Source organism: Entelurus aequoreus, linkage group LG27 (genome assembly GCF_033978785.1).
Source record: "Entelurus aequoreus isolate RoL-2023_Sb linkage group LG27, RoL_Eaeq_v1.1, whole genome shotgun sequence".
Lineage (NCBI taxonomy): Eukaryota > Metazoa > Chordata > Actinopteri > Syngnathiformes > Syngnathidae > Entelurus > Entelurus aequoreus.
The window spans coordinates 35735138-35754579 of record NC_084757.1 but is presented as its reverse complement, the minus strand read 5'-3'; the positions used below and the strand labels follow the sequence as shown (position 1 = coordinate 35754579).

At 46.2% G+C, this 19442-nt stretch overlaps 1 protein-coding gene across 1 annotated transcript in view; it reads left to right on the top strand.

The window, feature by feature from the left end:
* Positions 1 to 1188: 1188 nt before the first annotated feature.
* The window catches only part of ddr2a (discoidin domain receptor tyrosine kinase 2a), a 42822-nt gene continuing 24568 nt past the window's right edge, over positions 1189 to 19442 (top strand). The window contains exons 1-4 of the mRNA XM_062038509.1: positions 1189 to 1452; positions 4844 to 4944; positions 8031 to 8133; positions 16839 to 17070. Of these exons, the coding sequence (XP_061894493.1) occupies positions 4872 to 4944; positions 8031 to 8133; positions 16839 to 17070 (408 nt within the window). The 5' untranslated portion in view covers positions 1189 to 1452; positions 4844 to 4871. The remainder of the gene's footprint in view (positions 1453 to 4843; positions 4945 to 8030; positions 8134 to 16838; positions 17071 to 19442) is intronic.

Genomic DNA, 19442 nt, shown 5'->3' with positions numbered 1-19442 from the left:
AGGTTGAGGTGCAAAGGTTAGGTTGAGGTGCAAAGTTAGGTTGAGGTGCAAAAGTTAGGTTGAGGTGCAAAGTTATGTTGAGGTGCAAAGGTTAGGTTGAGGTGCAAAGTTAGGTTGAGGTGCAAAGTTAGGTTGAGGTGCAAAGTTAGGTTGAGGTGCAAAGTTATGTTGAGGTGCAAAGTTATGTTGAGGCGCAAAAGTTAGATTGAGGTGCAAAAGTTAGGTTGAGGTGCAAAGTTAGGTTGAGGTGCAAAGTTAGGTTGAGGTGCAAAGTTAGGTTGAGGCGCAAAAGTTAGGTTGAGGTGCAAAGTTAGGTTGAGGTGCAAAGTTAGGTTGAGGTGCAAAGTTATGTTGAGGTGCAAAGGTTAGGTTGAGGTGCAAAGTTAGATTGAGGTGCAAAGTTAGGTTGAGGTGCAAAGTTAGGTTGAGGTGCAAAGTTAGGTTGAGGTGCAAAGTTAGGTTGAGGTGCAAAGTTAGGTTGAGGTGCAAAGTTATGTTGAGGTGCAAAGTTAGGTTGAGGTGCAAAGTTAGATTGAGGTGCAAAGTTAGGTTGAGGTGCAAAGTTAGGTTGAGGTGCAAAGTTAGGTTGAGGCGCAAAAGTTAGGTTGAGGTGCAAAGTTAGGTTGAGGTGCAAAGTTAGGTTGAGGTGCAAAGTTAGGTTGAGGTGCAAAGTTAGGTTGAGGTGCAAAGGTTAGGTTGAGGTGCAAAGTTAGATTGAGGTGCAAAGTTAGGTTGAGGTGCAAAGTTAGGTTGGGGTGCAAAGTTAGGTTGAGGTGCAAAGTTATGTTGAGGTGCAAAGTTAGGTTGAGGTGCAAAGTTAGGTTGAGGTGCAAAGTTAGGTTGAGGTGCAAAGTTAGGTTGAGGCGCAAAGTTAGGTTGAGGTGCAAAGTTAGGTTGAGGTGCAAAAGTTAGGTTGAGGTGCAAAGTTAGGTTGAGGTGCAAAGTTAGGTTGAGGTGCAAAGTTAGGTTGAGGTGCAAAGTTAGGTTGAGGTGCAAAGTTATGTTGAGGTGCAAAGTTAGGTTGAGGTGCAAAGTTAGGTTGAGGCGCAAAGTTATGTTGAGGTGCAAAGTTAGATTGAGGTGCAAAGTTAGGTTGAGGTGCAAAGTTAGGTTGAGGTGCAAAGTTAGGTTGAGGTGCAAAGTTAGGTTGAGGTGCAAAGTTAGGTTGAGGTGCAAAGTTAGGTTGAGGTGCAAAGAAAGAGTCTTTTCAAAGCGTCTCTTGGATTTTCTCTAAATTGAAACCTGATGTGGAATTCTGCACTCTGGCTGACTTCCAACAATCTCACAATGTCAAAGACTTTCTTCTCTGGCTGCGTTTTTCTTCTTCAGCACACCAAGTTGGACGTGAAGAAAGTACTTCTTTCACCTTTGCAGTACTTTACTCGCTAGTACTACATCAGCAAGTATTTACCACTCTTCCAACATTCCAGTCCAGCAGCCGCAAGAACCACCGTAAGAAGTACTTTGTGTTTTTTCCTGTAGTACTAAGATGGATTTACATTCTGTTGTAGTAAGTACTAGATACACACGTAAGAAGTACTTTGTGTTTTTTCCTGTAGTACTAAGATGGATTTACATTCTGTTGTAGTAAGTACTAGATACACACGTAAGAAGTACTTTGTGTTTTTTCCTGTAGTACTAAGATGGATTTACATTCTGTTGTAGTAAGTACTAGATACACACGTAAGAAGTACTTTGGGTTTTTTCCTGTAGTACTAAGATGGATTTACATTATTTTGTAGTAAGTACTAGATACACACGTAAGAAGTACTCTGTGTTTTTTCCTGTAGTACTAACATGGATTTACATTCTGTTGTAGTAAGTACTAGATACACACGTAAGAAGTACTTCGTGTTTTTTCCTGTAGTACTAAGATGGATTTACATTATTTTGTAGTAAGTACTAGATACACACGTAAGAAGTACTTTGGGTTTTTTCCTGTAGTACTAAGATGGATTTACATTATTTTGTAGTAAGTACTAGATACACACGTAAGAAGTACTTTGTGTTTTTCCTGTAGTACTAGGATGGATTAACATTCTTTAGTAGTAAATACTAGATACATATGTATAAAGTACTTTGTGTTTTTCCTGTAGTACTAGGATGGATTTACATTCTTAAGTAGTAAATACTAGCTACACACGTAAGAAGTACTTTCTGTTTTTATTGTAGTACTAGGATGCATTTGCATTCTTTAGTAGTAAATACTGCATACACACATAAGAAGTACTTTGTGTTTTTCTTGTAGTACAAGGATGGATTTACATTATTTAGTCGTAAATACTAGATGCATACGTAAGAAGTACTTTGTGTTTTTCTTGTAGTACTAGGATGGATTAACATTCTTTAGTAGTAAATACTAGCTACACACGTAAGAAGTACTTTGTGTTTTTATTGTAGTACAAAGCTGGATTTACATTCTTAAGTAGTAAGTACTAGATACACACGTAAGAAGTACTTTGTGTTTTTCTTGTAGTACTAGGATGGATTTACATTCTTTAGTAGTAAATACTAGATACACATGTGAAGAAGTACTTTGTGTTTTTATTGTAGTACGAGGATGGATTTACATTATTTAGTAGTCAATACTAGACAAACACGTAAGAAGTACTTTGTGTTTTTCCTGTAGTACTAGGATGGATTTACATTATTTAGTATTAAATACTAGATACATACGTAAGAAGTACTTTCTGTTTTTCTTGTAGTACAAAGATGGATTTACATTATTTAGTAGTAAATACTAGATACACACGTAAGAAGTACTTTGTGTTTTTATTGTAGTACTAGGATGGATTTACATTCTTAAGTAGTAAATACTAGATACACACGTAAGAAGTACTTTGTGTTTTTCAAAGTAAATGTAACTAAGTAAATGTAACCATGCAAATGTAACTAAGCAATTCTAACTAAGTAAATGTAACTAAGGAAATGTAACTAAGTAAATGTAACTATTGTGTACTACGTCGTCATTCTAAGTTGTCCATGTACTACATCATCCATCCTAAGTTGTCTGTGTACTACATCATCCATCCTAAGTTGTCCTTGTAGTACGTCGTCCGTTCTAAGTTGTCTGTGTACTACGTCGTCCATCCTAAGTTGTCTGTGTACTACGTCGTCCATCCTAAGTTGTCCATGTACTACATCATTCATCCTAAGTTGTCCATGTACTACATCGTCCATCCTAAGTTGTCTATGTACTACATCATCCATCCTAAGTTGTCTGTGTACTACATCATCCATCCTAAGTTGTCCTTGTAGTATGTCGTTCGTTCTAAGTTGTCTGTGTACTACGTCGTCCATCCTAAGTTGTCTGTGTACTACATCATCCATCCTAAGTTGTCTGTGTACTACGTCGTCCATCCTAAGTTGTCTGTGTACTACGTCGTCCATCCTAAGTTGTCCTTGTAGTACGTCGTCCGTTCTAAGTTGTCTGTGTACTACGTCGTCCATCCTAAGTTGTCTGTGTACTACGTCGTCCATCCTAGGTTGTCCATGTACTACATCATTCATCCTAAGTTGTCCTTGTACTACATCGTCCATCCTAAGTTGTCCATGTACTACATCATCCATTCTAAGTTGCATGTGTACTACATCGTCCATCCTAAGTTGTCCTTGTAGTACGTCGTCCGTTCTAAGTTGTCTGTGTACTACGTCGTCCATCCTAAGTTGTCTGTGTACTACGTCGTCCATCCTAAGTTGTCTGTGTACTACATCATCCATCCTAAGTTGTCTGTGTACTACGTCGTCCATCCTAAGTTGTCCATGTACTACATCATCCATTCTAAGTTGCCTGTGTACTACATCGTCCATCCTAAGTTCTCCATGCACTATGTCGTCCATCCTAAGTTGTCCATGTACTACATCATTCATCCTAAGTTGTCCTTGTACTACATCGTCCATCCTAAGTTGTCCATGCACTATGTCATCCATCCTAAGTTGTCCATGTACTACATCATCCATTCTAAGTTGCCTGTGTACTACGTTGTTCATCCTAAGTTCTCCATGCACTATGTCGTACATCCAAGTTGTCCATGTAATACATCGTCCATCCTAAGTTGTCCATGTACTACATCGTCCATCCTAAGATATCCATGTACTACGTCGTCCATCCTAAGTTGTCCATGTACTACATCGTCCAGCCTAAGTTGTCCATGTACTACATCGTCCATCCTAAGTTGTCCATGAACTACATCGGCCATCCTAAGTTGTCCATGTACTACATCGTCCATCCTAAGTTGTCCTTGTACTACATCGTCCATCCTAAGTTGTCCATGTACTACATCGTCCATCCTAAGTTGTCCATGTACTACATCGTCTATCCTAAGTTGTACTTGTACTACGTCGTCCATCCTAAGTTGCCCATGTACTACATCGTCTATCCTAAGTTGTCCTTGTACTACATCGTCCATCCTAAGTTGTCCATGTACTACATCGTCCATCCTAAGTTGTCCATGCACTATGTCGTCCATCCTAAGTTGTCCATGTACTACATCGTCTATCCTAAGTTGTCCTTGTACTACATCGTCCATCCTAAGTTGCCCATGTACTACATCGTCCATCCTAAGTTGTCCACGTACTAAGTTGTCCATCCTAAGTTGTCCTTGTAGTACATCGTCCATCCTAAGTTGTCCACGTACTACATCGTCCATCCTAATTTTCTATGTACTAAGTTGTCCACATACTACATCGTCCATCCTAAGTTGTCCACGTACTATATCGTCCATCCTAGGTTTTCTACGTACTAAGTTGTCCATGTACTGCATCGTCTATCCTAAGTTTTTCTACGTACTAAGTTGTCCATGTACTACAGAGTCCACCCTAAGCGGCCATCCTTCTTTTCCAGCTCAGCGTCCAGAGTGCACGTGTCGGTCATGAAGTGCACGTGGTTCTGGCTGCTGGGTCTGGTGTTCTTGTTTGGAGACGTCACGTCACAAGTCGACCCGGGTATGTTCTACTTCATGTACTACTTCACATTATACTACAATACACATTACATTATATTACATAACACCTTTTTTGTAACACAGTTAGTGAATAAGTGTATGTTGCTGCTTGGCACCTCCTCCACCAGCTGCAGGATCGTATGCTAATGTTGCTGCTTGGCACCTCCTCCCCCAGCCGCAGGATCGTATGCTAATGTTGCTGCTTGGCACCTCCTCCACCAGCTGCAGGATCGTATGCTAATGTTGCTGCTTGGCACCTCCTCCACCAGCCGCAGGATCGTATGCTAATGTTGCTGCTTGGCACCTCCTCCACCAGCTGCAGGATCGTATGCTAATGTTGCTGCTTGGCACCTCCTCCACCAGCTGCAGGATTGTATGCTAATGTTGCTGCTTGGTACCTCCTCCACCAGCTGCAGGATCGTATGCTAATGTTGCTGCTTGGCACCTCCTCCACTAGCTGCAGGATCGTATGCTAATGTTGCTGCTTGGCACCTCCTCCACCAGCTGCAGGATCGTATGCTAATGTTGCTGCTTGGCACCTCCTCCACCAGCTGCAGGATCGTATACTAATGTTGCTGCTTGGCACCTCCTCCACCAGCTGCAGGATCGTATGCTAATGTTGCTGCTTGGCACCTCCTCCACCAGCTGCAGGATCGTATGCTAATGTTGCTGCTTGGCACCTCCTCCACCAGCTGCAGGATCGTATGCTAATGTTGCTGCTTGGCACCTCCTCCACCAGCTGCAGGATCGTATGCTAATGTTGCTGCTTGGCACCTCCTCCACCAGCCGCAGGATCGTATGCTAATGTTGCTGCTTGGCACCTCCTCCACCAGCCGCAGGATTGTATGCTAATGTTGCTGCTTGGCACCTCCTCCACCAGCTGCAGGATCGTTTGCTAATGTTGCTGCTTGGCACCTCCTCCACCAGCTGCAGGATCGTATGCTAATGTTGCTGCTTGGCACCTCCTCCACCAGCCGCAGGATCGTATGCTAATGTTGCTGCTTGGCACCTCCTCCACCAGCTGCAGGATCGTATGCTAATGTTGCTGCTTGGCACCTCCTCCACCAGCTGCAGGATCGTATGCTAATGTTGCTGCTTGGCACCTCCTCCACCAGCTGCAGGATCGTATGCTAATGTTGCTACTTCAGCTGTCAAGAACTCCAACGCCTTTCTGATGTCATGGCACTCCTCGGCCGTGAGGTTGTCGCTGCTCTGGTAAATGCCTACTGCCACTGCGGTTGCTACCGGCCTGAGGAGTCAAGCTGTGCCTGGTGGCGTCTCATAGGGTCTGGTGATGTCTCATGGGGCCTGGTGATGTCTCATAGGGCCTAGTGGCGTCTCATAGGGCCTAGTGGCGTCTCAGAGGGCCTGTCTGTGTCTCGCCTGGCAGGTGCCGTCTCTTCAGGCCTGGTGGGGTATCGCGGAGTCGTAAAGTGTCTTGCCTGGCCTGGTGGCTTCTAGTGGGGCCCAGTGGCTTCTCGCTAGGCCTGGAGGTGTCTCGCAGGGCTGGTGGCGTCTCATAGGGCCTGTCGGTGTCTCACCTGGCAGGTGGCATCTCTTCAGACCTGGTGGAGTATCGCGGGGTCGTGAAGTGTCTTGCCTGGCCTGGTGGCTTCTAGCGGGGCCCAGTGGCTTCTGCCTAGGCCTGGAGGTGTCTCGCAGAGCTGGTGGCGTCTCATAGGGTCTGTCGGTGTCTCGCCTGGCAGGTAGGATCTCTTCAGGCCTTGTTGCGTATCACGGGGACAGGAAGTGTCTTGCCTGGCCTGGTGGCTTCTAGTGGGGCCCAGTGGCTTCTTGTTAGGCCTGGAGGTGTCTCACAGGGCTGGTGGCGTCTCATAGGGCCTGGTGACCTTTCATAGGGCCTAGTGGCGTCTCATAGGGCCTAGTGGCGTCTCAGAAGGCCTGTCGGTGTCTCGCCTGTCAGGTGGCGTCTCTTCAGGCCTGGTGGGGTATCGCGGGGTCGTGAAGTGTCTTGCCTGACCTGGTGGCTTCTAGTGGGACCCAGTGGCTTCCTGCTAGGCCTGGAGGTGTCTCACAGAGCTGGTGGCGTCTCATAGGGCTTGTCGGTGTCTCGCCTGGCAGGTGGGGTCTCATCAGGCCTTGTTGCGTATCACTGGGCTGGGAAGTGTCTCGCCTGACCTGGTGGCTTCTATCGGGGCTCAGTGGCTTCTCGCTAGGCCTGGAGGTGTCTCGCAGAGCTGGTGACGTCTCATAGGGCCTGTCGGTGTCTCGCCTGGCAGGTGGGGTCTCTTCAGGCCTTGTTGCGTATATCGAGGACAGGAAGTGTCTTGCCTGGCCTGGTGGCTTCTAGCGGGGCCCAGTGGCTTCTTGCCAGGCCTAGAGGTGTCTCACAGAGCTGGTGGCGTCTCACAGTACCTGTCGGTGTCTACCCTGGCAGGTGGCATCTCCTAAGGCCTGGTGGTGTATCGCGGGGGCTGTGGGTTCTTGCGAGGCCGGGAAGTGTCTTGCCTGACCTTGTGCCCAGCTTTTAGTGTTTTGACCGTGTAGAAAATATTTGGATACTGAGCACACAGGAAGAGAATTCCGAGCCGTGCTGATCTTCTGAAAGAAGCTCGATCCTTCTTCCACTTCCTGCAAATGTTGTGAGCTGATGTCACACGGACTCTTTCACTGCACCTCGGGTTACCTGGGGGTCACATCCTGTCAGGTGCACCACTGCAAAGCCTGCAAGCCGACACCCAGGGGAAAGTTCCTCTCCTCAAAGAGCACTTTGTTCAGGACTTCTGAATGGTCAAATCACGCAGCCAGCATGATTGACACTTGCACTTCATGGAGCACATGCCGGTCACATGACTGCTCCTCCATCCTTCTGTGGGTCACATGACTGCTCCTCCATCCTTCTGTGGGTCACATGACTGCTCCTCCATCCGTCTGTGGGTCACATGACTGCTCCTCCATCCTTCTGTGGGTCACATGACTGCTCCTCCATCCTTCTGTGGGTCACATGACTGCTCCTCCATCCTTCTGTGGGTCACATGACTGCTCCTCCATCCTTCTGTGGGTCACATGACTGCTCCTCCATCCTTCTGTGGGTCACATGACTGCTCCTCCATCTTTCTCTTGCAGGTGTGTGTCGTTATCCTCTGGGAATGTCTTCGGGACAAATTGAAGATGAGGACATCTCTGCCTCCAGTCAGTGGTCCGAAACCACTGCTGCTCGATACGGCAGGTTGGTATCGTCACATCCTCACCTGTATGCCTGTGTGTGTGTGTGTGTGTGTGTGTGTGTGTGTGTGTGTGTGTGTGTGTGTGTGTGTGTGTGTGTATGTGTGTGTGTGTGTGTGTGTGTGTGTATGTGTGTGTGTGTGTGTGTGTGTGTGTGTGTATGTGTGTGTGTGTGTGTGTGTGTGTGTGTGTGTGTGTGTGTGTGTGTGTGTGTGTGTGTGTGTGTGTGTGTGTGTGTGTGTGTGTGTGTGTGTGTGTGTGTGTGTGTGTGTAGCCAGTCTTTTACCACTTTTGACCTGTGTTTGGGGTCAAACACACACTACTTTATACTTTGTACATACTAATACTACACGCTATTTTATACTTTGTACACACTAATAGTACAACTACTTTATACTTAGTATGCACTAATAGTACACACTATTTTATACTTTGTACACCCTAACAGTACACACTATTTTATACTTTGTACACATTAATAGTACACACTACTTTATACTTTGTACACACTAATAGTACACACTATTTTATACTTTGTACACACTAATAGTACACACAAATGTACACTTTGTACACACTAATAGTACACACTTTTTTATACTTTGTACACACTATTGTATACTTTGTACGCACTAAGAGTACACACTACTTTATACTTTGTACACACTAATAGTACACACAAATTTACACTTTGTACACACTAATAGTACACACTATTTTATACTTTGTACGTACTAATAGTACACACTTTTTTAATACTTTGTACACGCGATTCTATAGTTTGTACACACTACTAGTACACACTATTTTATACTTTGTACACACTAACAGTACATACTATTTTATACTTTGTACACACTAATAGTACACACTACTTTATACTTAGTACGCACTAATAGTACACACTAATAGTACACACTATTTTATACTTTGTACACACTAACAGTACACACTATTTTATACTTTGTACACACTAACAGAACACACTATTTTATACTTTGTACACATTAATAGTACACACTACTTTATACTTTGTACACACTAATAGTACACACAAATTTACACTTTGTACACACTAATAGTACACACTATTTTATACTTTGTACACACTAATAGTACACACTTTTTTTATACTTTGTACACACTACTAGTACACACTTTTTTATACTTTGTACACACTAACAGTACACACTTTTTTATACTTTGTACACACTAACAGTCCACACTATTTTATACTTTGTACACATTAATAGTACACACTATTTTATACTTTGTACACTCTAAAAGTACACACAAATTTACACTTTGTACACACTAATAGTACACACTATTTTATACTTTGTACACACTAACAGTACACACTATTTTATATTTTGTACACACTAACAGTACACACTATTTTATATTTTGTACACACTAACAGTACACACTATTTTTTACTTTGTACACACCAACAGTACACACTATTTTATACTTTGTACACACTAACAGAACACACTATTTTATACTTTGTACACATTAATAGTACACACTACTTTATACTTTGTACATACTAATAGTACACACTATTTCATACTTTGTACACACTAATAGTACACACAAATGTACACTTTGTACACACTAATTGTACACACTATTTTATACTTTGTACACACTAATAGTACACACTTTTTTATACTTTGTACACACTAATAGTACACACTAATTTATATTTTGTACCCACTAACAGTACACACTACTTTATACTTTGTACACACTAATATTACACACACATTTACACTTTGTACACACTAATAGTACCCACTATTTTATACTTTGTACACACTAATAGTACACACACATTTACACTTTGTACACATTAATAGTACCCACTATTTTATACTTTGTACACACTAATAGTACACACAAATTTACACTTTGTACACACTAATAGTACACACTATTTTATACTTTGTACACACTAATAGCACCAACTTTTTTATATGTACACACGATTCTATACTTTGTACACACTAATAGTACATACTATTTTATACATTATACAGACTATTTTATACTTTGTACATATTGTTTATTACTTATTTGTTACTTAGTAGATCAGGCTTTTTGTGTACTACCATATGTACTAGAATGTGTACGTATACTACTTGGTGTAGTACAGCGTGTACTACCATGTGTACTACTTTGTGTAGTACAGTGTGTACTACCATTTGTACTTATTTGTGTAGTACAGCATGTAGTACAATGTATAGTACAGCATGTAGTACAATGTATAGTACAGCATGTAGTACAATGTATACACCATTTGTTCTACAATGTGCACACCATTTGTACTACTTTATGTACTACAGTGTTTACTAAAATGTGTACTACAATGTGTACTACCTTGTGTAGTAGAGCCTGCGTTAGGAGGAAGTAGATGTCTGTGGTGTGTTCCAGGTTGGACTGTGAGGAGGGTGACGGTGCTTAAGTAGATGGCTGTGGTGTGTTCCAGATTGGACTGTGAGGAGGGTGACGGTGCTTAAGTAGATGGCTGTGGTGTGTTCCAGGTTGGACTGTGAGGAGGGTGACGGTGCTTAAGTAGATGGCTGTGGTGTGTTCCAGGTTGGACTGTGAGGAGGGTGACGGTGCTTAAGTAGATGGCTGTGGTGTGTTCCAGGTTGGACTGTGAGGAGGGTGACGGTGCTTAAGTAGATGGCTGTGGTGTGTTCCAGGTTGGACTGTGAGGAGGGTGACGGTGCTTAAGTAGATGGCTGTGGTGTGTTCCAGGTTGGACTGTGAGGAGGGTGACGGTGCTTAAGTAGATGGCTGTGGTGTGTTCCTGGTTGGACTGTGAGGAGGGTGACGGTGCTTAAGTAGATGGCTGTGGTGTGTTCCAGGTTGGACTGTGAGGAGGGTGACGGTGCTTAAGTAGATGTCTGTGGTGTGTTCCAGGTTGGACTGTGAGGAGGGTGACGGTGCTTAAGTAGATGGCTGTGGTGTGTTCCAGGTTGGACTGTGAGGAGGGTGACGGTGCTTAAGTAGATGTCTGTGGTGTGTTCCAGGTTGGACTGTGAGGAGGGTGATGGTGCTTAAGTAGATGGCTGTGGTGTGTTCCAGATTGGACTGTGAGGAGGGTGACGGTGCTTAAGTAGATGGCTGTGGTGTGTTCCAGGTTGGACTGTGAGGAGGGTGACGGTGCTTAAGTAGATGGCTGTGGTGTGTTCCAGGTTGGACTGTGAGGAGGGTGACGGTGCTTAAGTAGATGGATGTGGTGTGTTCCAGGTTGGACTGTGAGGAGGGTGACGGTGCTTAAGTAGATGGATGTGGTGTGTTCCAGATTGGACTGTGAGGAGGGTGACGGTGCTTAAGTAGATGGCTGTGGTGTGTTCCAGGTTGGACTGTGAGGAGGGTGACGGTGCTTAAGTAGATGGCTGTGGTGTGTTCCAGGTTGGACTGTGAGGAGGGTGACGGTGCTTAAGTAGATGGATGTGGTGTGTTCCAGGTTGGACTGTGAGGAGGGTGACGGTGCTTAAGTAGATGGATGTGGTGTGTTCCAGATTGGACTGTGAGGAGGGTGACGGTGCTTAAGTAGATGGCTGTGGTGTGTTCCAGGTTGGACTGTGAGGAGGGTGACGGTGCTTAAGTAGATGGATGTGGTGTGTTCCAGGTTGGACTGTGAGGAGGGTGACGGTGCTTAAGTAGATGGATGTGGTGTGTTCCAGATTGGACTGTGAGGAGGGTGACGGTGCTTAAGTAGATGGCTGTGGTGTGTTCCAGGTTGGACTGTGAGGAGGGTGACGGTGCTTAAGTAGATGGATGTGGTGTGTTCCAGGTTGGACTGTGAGGAGGGTGACGGTGCTTAAGTAGATGGCTGTGGTGTGTTCCAGGTTGGACTGTGAGGAGGGTGACGGTGCTTAAGTAGATGGCTGTGGTGTGTTCCAGGTTGGACTGTGAGGAGGGTGACGGTGCTTAAGTAGATGGCTGTGGTGTGTTCCAGGTTGGACTGTGAGGAGGGTGACGGTGCTTAAGTAGATGGCTGTGGTGTGTTCCAGGTTGGACTGTGAGGAGGGTGACGGTGCTTAAGTAGATGGCTGTGGTGTGTTCCAGGTTGGACTGTGAGGAGGGTGACGGTGCTTAAGTAGATGTCTGTGGAGTGTTCCAGGTTGGACTGTGAGGAGGGTGACGGTGCTTAAGTAGATGGCTGTGGTGTGTTCCAGGTTGGACTGTGAGGAGGGTGACGGTGCTTAAGTAGATGGCTGTGGTGTGTTCCAGGTTGGACTGTGAGGAGGGTGACGGTGCTTAAGTAGATGGCTGTGGTGTGTTCCAGGTTGGACTGTGAGGAGGGTGACGGTGCTTAAGTAGATGGCTGTGGTGTGTTCCTGGTTGGACTGTGAGGAGGGTGACGGTGCTTAAGTAGATGGCTGTGGTGTGTTCCAGGTTGGACTGTGAGGAGGGTGACGGTGCTTAAGTAGATGTCTGTGGAGTGTTCCAGGTTGGACTGTGAGGAGGGTGATGGTGCTTAAGTAGATGGCTGTGGTGTGTTCCAGATTGGACTGTGAGGAGGGTGACGGTGCTTAAGTAGATGGCTGTGGTGTGTTCCAGGTTGGACTGTGAGGAGGGTGACGGTGCTTAAGTAGATGGCTGTGGTGTGTTCCAGGTTGGACTGTGAGGAGGGTGACGGTGCTTAAGTAGATGGCTGTGGTGTGTTCCAGGTTGGACTGTGAGGAGGGTGACGGTGCTTAAGTAGATGGCTGTGGTGTGTTCCAGGTTGGACTGTGAGGAGGGTGACGGTGCTTAAGTAGATGGCTGTGGTGTGTTCCAGGTTGGACTGTGAGGAGGGTGACGGTGCTTAAGTAGATGGCTGTGGTGTGTTCCTGGTTGGACTGTGAGGAGGGTGACGGTGCTTAAGTAGATGGCTGTGGTGTGTTCCAGGTTGGACTGTGAGGAGGGTGACGGTGCTTAAGTAGATGTCTGTGGTGTGTTCCAGGTTGGACTGTGAGGAGGGTGACGGTGCTTAAGTAGATGGCTGTGGTGTGTTCCAGGTTGGACTGTGAGGAGGGTGACGGTGCTTAAGTAGATGTCTGTGGTGTGTTCCAGGTTGGACTGTGAGGAGGGTGATGGTGCTTAAGTAGATGGCTGTGGTGTGTTCCAGATTGGACTGTGAGGAGGGTGACGGTGCTTAAGTAGATGGCTGTGGTGTGTTCCAGGTTGGACTGTGAGGAGGGTGACGGTGCTTAAGTAGATGGCTGTGGTGTGTTCCAGGTTGGACTGTGAGGAGGGTGACGGTGCTTAAGTAGATGGATGTGGTGTGTTCCAGGTTGGACTGTGAGGAGGGTGACGGTGCTTAAGTAGATGGCTGTGGTGTGTTCCAGGTTGGACTGTGAGGAGGGTGACGGTGCTTAAGTAGATGGCTGTGGTGTGTTCCAGGTTGGACTGTGAGGAGGGTGACGGTGCTTAAGTAGATGGCTGTGGTGTGTTCCAGGTTGGACTGTGAGGAGGGTGACGGTGCTTAAGTAGATGGCTGTGGTGTGTTCCAGGTTGGACTGTGAGGAGGGTGACGGTGCTTAAGTAGATGGATGTGGTGTGTTCCAGGTTGGACTGTGAGGAGGGTGACGGTGCTTAAGTAGATGGATGTGGTGTGTTCCAGATTGGACTGTGAGGAGGGTGACGGTGCTTAAGTAGATGGCTGTGGTGTGTTCCAGGTTGGACTGTGAGGAGGGTGACGGTGCTTAAGTAGATGGATGTGGTGTGTTCCAGGTTGGACTGTGAGGAGGGTGACGGTGCTTAAGTAGATGGCTGTGGTGTGTTCCAGGTTGGACTGTGAGGAGGGTGACGGTGCTTAAGTAGATGGCTGTGGTGTGTTCCAGGTTGGACTGTGAGGAGGGTGACGGTGCTTAAGTAGATGGCTGTGGTGTGTTCCAGGTTGGACTGTGAGGAGGGTGACGGTGCTTAAGTAGATGGCTGTGGTGTGTTCCAGGTTGGACTGTGAGGAGGGTGACGGTGCTTAAGTAGATGGCTGTGGTGTGTTCCAGGTTGGACTGTGAGGAGGGTGACGGTGCTTAAGTAGATGGCTGTGGTGTGTTCCAGGTTGGACTGTGAGGAGGGTGACGGTGCTTAAGTAGATGGCTGTGGTGTGTTCCAGGTTGGACTGTGAGGAGGGTGACGGTGCTTAAGTAGATGGCTGTGGTGTGTTCCAGGTTGGACTGTGAGGAGGGTGACGGTGCTTAAGTAGATGGCTGTGGTGTGTTCCAGGTTGGACTGTGAGGAGGGTGACGGTGCTTAAGTAGATGGCTGTGGTGTGTTCCTGGTTGGACTGTGAGGAGGGTGACGGTGCTTAAGTAGATGGCTGTGGTGTGTTCCAGGTTGGACTGTGAGGAGGGTGACGGTGCTTAAGTAGATGTCTGTGGAGTGTTCCAGGTTGGACTGTGAGGAGGGTGATGGTGCTTAAGTAGATGGCTGTGGTGTGTTCCAGATTGGACTGTGAGGAGGGTGACGGTGCTTAAGTAGATGGCTGTGGTGTGTTCCAGGTTGGACTGTGAGGAGGGTGACGGTGCTTAAGTAGATGGCTGTGGTGTGTTCCAGGTTGGACTGTGAGGAGGGTGACGGTGCTTAAGTAGATGGCTGTGGTGTGTTCCAGGTTGGACTGTGAGGAGGGTGACGGTGCTTAAGTAGATGGATGTGGTGTGTTCCAGGTTGGACTGTGAGGAGGGTGACGGTGCTTAAGTAGATGGCTGTGGTGTGTTCCAGGTTGGACTGTGAGGAGGGTGACGGTGCTTAAGTAGATGGCTGTGGTGTGTTCCTGGTTGGACTGTGAGGAGGGTGACGGTGCTTAAGTAGATGGCTGTGGTGTGTTCCAGGTTGGACTGTGAGGAGGGTGACGGTGCTTAAGTAGATGTCTGTGGTGTGTTCCAGGTTGGACTGTGAGGAGGGTGACGGTGCTTAAGTAGATGGCTGTGGTGTGTTCCAGGTTGGACTGTGAGGAGGGTGACGGTGCTTAAGTAGATGTCTGTGGTGTGTTCCAGGTTGGACTGTGAGGAGGGTGATGGTGCTTAAGTAGATGGCTGTGGTGTGTTCCAGATTGGACTGTGAGGAGGGTGACGGTGCTTAAGTAGATGGCTGTGGTGTGTTCCAGGTTGGACTGTGAGGAGGGTGACGGTGCTTAAGTAGATGGCTGTGGTGTGTTCCAGGTTGGACTGTGAGGAGGGTGACGGTGCTTAAGTAGATGGATGTGGTGTGTTCCAGGTTGGACTGTGAGGAGGGTGACGGTGCTTAAGTAGATGGATGTGGTGTGTTCCAGATTGGACTGTGAGGAGGGTGACGGTGCTTAAGTAGATGGCTGTGGTGTGTTCCAGGTTGGACTGTGAGGAGGGTGACGGTGCTTAAGTAGATGGATGTGGTGTGTTCCAGGTTGGACTGTGAGGAGGGTGACGGTGCTTAAGTAGATGGATGTGGTGTGTTCCAGATTGGACTGTGAGGAGGGTGACGGTGCTTAAGTAGATGGCTGTGGTGTGTTCCAGGTTGGACTGTGAGGAGGGTGACGGTGCTTAAGTAGATGGATGTGGTGTGTTCCAGGTTGGACTGTGAGGAGGGTGACGGTGCTTAAGTAGATGGCTGTGGTGTGTTCCAGGTTGGACTGTGAGGAGGGTGACGGTGCTTAAGTAGATGGCTGTGGTGTGTTCCAGGTTGGACTGTGAGGAGGGTGACGGTGCTTAAGTAGATGGCTGTGGTGTGTTCCAGGTTGGACTGTGAGGAGGGTGACGGTGCTTAAGTAGATGTCTGTGGTGTGTTCCAGGTTGGACTGTGAGGAGGGTGATGGTGCTTAAGTAGATGGCTGTGGTGTGTTCCAGATTGGACTGTGAGGAGGGTGACGGTGCTTAAGTAGATGGCTGTGGTGTGTTCCAGGTTGGACTGTGAGGAGGGTGACGGTGCTTAAGTAGATGGCTGTGGTGTGTTCCAGGTTGGACTGTGAGGAGGGTGACGGTGCTTAAGTAGATGGATGTGGTGTGTTCCAGGTTGGACTGTGAGGAGGGTGACGGTGCTTAAGTAGATGGATGTGGTGTGTTCCAGATTGGACTGTGAGGAGGGTGACGGTGCTTAAGTAGATGGCTGTGGTGTGTTCCAGGTTGGACTGTGAGGAGGGTGACGGTGCTTAAGTAGATGGATGTGGTGTGTTCCAGGTTGGACTGTGAGGAGGGTGACGGTGCTTAAGTAGATGGATGTGGTGTGTTCCAGATTGGACTGTGAGGAGGGTGACGGTGCTTAAGTAGATGGCTGTGGTGTGTTCCAGGTTGGACTGTGAGGAGGGTGACGGTGCTTAAGTAGATGGATGTGGTGTGTTCCAGGTTGGACTGTGAGGAGGGTGACGGTGCTTAAGTAGATGGCTGTGGTGTGTTCCAGGTTGGACTGTGAGGAGGGTGACGGTGCTTAAGTAGATGGCTGTGGTGTGTTCCAGGTTGGACTGTGAGGAGGGTGACGGTGCTTAAGTAGATGGCTGTGGTGTGTTCCAGGTTGGACTGTGAGGAGGGTGACGGTGCTTAAGTAGATGGCTGTGGTGTGTTCCAGGTTGGACTGTGAGGAGGGTGACGGTGCTTAAGTAGATGGCTGTGGTGTGTTCCAGGTTGGACTGTGAGGAGGGTGACGGTGCTTAAGTAGATGGCTGTGGTGTGTTCCAGGTTGGACTGTGAGGAGGGTGACGGTGCTTAAGTAGATGGCTGTGGTGTGTTCCAGGTTGGACTGTGAGGAGGGTGACGGTGCTTGGTGTCCTGAGGTGACGGAGGATCCGGAGCACCTGAAGGAGTTCCTGCAGGTGGACCTGCACTCGCTGCACTTCATCACCCTGGTGGGCACACAGGGGCGTCACGCGGGTGGTATGGGCAACGAGTTTGCTGAGATGTACAAGATCAAGTACAGTCGGGATGGAAGTCGCTGGATCTCCTGGAGGAACCTGCTGGGCAAGCAGGTCAGTCCAACACTTCTGGAACTATTTATCTTTTCTATCTACTTATTTATTTATTCACTTGTTTATGTTTTCTATCTACTTATTTATTTACCTCTTCTGTCTTAGTCTTAGACTGGACACATCTAGTCTTAGACTTACATTGGTCACACCTAGTCTTAGACTGGACACATCTAGTTTTAGACTTGGATTGGTCCCATCTAGTCCTAGACTTAGATTGGTCACATCTAGTCTTAGACTTGGATTGGTCCCATTTAGTCTTAGACTTAGATTGGTCCCACCTAGTCCTAGACTTGGATTGGACACATCAAGTCTTAGCCTTAGATTGGTCACATTTAGTCTTAGACTTAGATTGGTCACATCTAGTCTTAGACTTAGATTGGTCACATCTGGTCTTAGACTTAGATTGGTCACATCTGGTCTTAGACTTAGATTGGTCACATCTAGTCTTAGACTTAGATTGGTCACATCTAGTCTTAGACTTAGATTGGTCACATCTAGTCTTAGACTTAGATTGGTCACATCTAGTCTTAGACTTAGATTGGTCACATCTAGTCTTAGACTTAGATTGGTCACATCTAGTCTTAGACTTAGATTGGTCACATGTAGTCTTAGACTTAGATTGGTCGCATCTAGTCTTAGACTTAGATTGTTACATTTAGTCTTAGACTTGGTACGGTCAGATCTAAAGTCTTGGACTTGGTACTGTGTTGTGTACTTTGTGTACCTGTGAGCAGAGTGATGAACAGACACTGTGTACTGTGTTGTGTACTTTGTGTACCTGTGAGCAGAGTGATGAACAGACTTGGTACTTTGTTGTGTACTTTGTGTACTTGTGAGCAGAGTGATGAAAAGACCTGGTACTGTGTTGTGTACTTTGTGTACCTGTGAGCAGAGTGATAAAAAGACTTGGTACTTTGTTGTGTACTTTGTGTACTTGTGAGCAGAGTGATGAAAAGACAGAGTACTTACTGTAGTACTGTGTTGTGTACTTTGTGTACTTGTGAGCAGAGTGATGAAAAGACCTGGTATCGTGTTGTGTACTTTGTGTACTTGTGAGCAGAGTGATGAAAAGACTTGGTACTGTGTTGTGTACTTTGTGTACTTGTGAGCAGAGTGATGAAAAGACCTGGTACTGTGTTGTGTACTTTGTGTACCTGTGAGCAGAGTGATGAAAAGACTTGGTACTTTGTTGTGTACTTTGTGTACTTGTGAGCAGAGTGATGAAAAGACAGAGTACTTACTGTAGTACCGTGTTGTGTACTTTGTGTACCTGTGAGCAGAGTGATGAAAAGACCTGGTATTGTGTTGTGTACTTTGTGTACCTGTGAGCAGAGTGATGAAAAGACAGAGTACTTACTGTAGTACTGTGTACTGTGTACTTTGTGTACTTGTGAGCAGAGTGATGAAAAGACAGAGTACTGTGTTGTGTACTTTGTGTACTTGTGAGCAGAGTGATGAAAAGACACTGTGTACTGTGTTGTGTACTTTGTGTACTTGTGAGCAGAGTGATGAAAAGACAGAGTACTTACTGTAGTACTGTGTTGTGTACTTTGTGTACTTGTGAGCAGAGTGATGAAAAGACCTGGTATTGTGTTGTGTACTTTGTGTACTTGTGAGCAGAGTGATGAAAAGACTTGGTACTGTGTTGTGTACTTTGTGTACTTGTGAGCAGAGTGATGAAAAGACCTGGTACTGTGTTGTGTACTTTGTGTACCTGTGAGCAGAGTGATGAAAAGACTTGGTACTTTGTTGTGTACTTTGTGTACTTGTGAGCAGAGTGATGAAAAGACAGAGTACTTACTGTAGTACCGTGTTGTGTACTTTGTGTACCTGTGAGCAGAGTGATGAAAAGACCTGGTATTGTGTTGTGTACTTTGTGTACCTGTGAGCAGAGTGATGAAAAGACAGAGTACTTACTGTAGTACTGTGTACTGTGTACTTTGTGTACTTGTGAGCAGAGTGATGAAAAGACAGAGTACTGTGTTGTGTACTTTGTGTACTTGTGAGCAGAGTGATGAAAAGACACTGTGTACTGTGTTGTGTACTTTGTGTACTTGTGAGCAGAGTGATGAAAAGACAGAGTACTTACTGTAGTACTGTGTTGTGTACTTTGTGTACTTGTGAGCAGAGTGATGAAAAGACCTGGTATTGTGTTGTGTACTTTGTGTACTTGTGAGCAGAGTGATGAAAAGACTTGGTACTGTGTTGTGTACTTTGTGTACTTGTGAGCAGAGTGATGAAAAGACCTGGTACTGTGTTGTGTACTTTGTGTACCTGTGAGCAGAGTGATGAAAAGACTTGGTACTTTGTTGTGTACTTTGTGTACTTGTGAGCAGAGTGATGAAAAGACAGAGTACTTACTGTAGTACCGT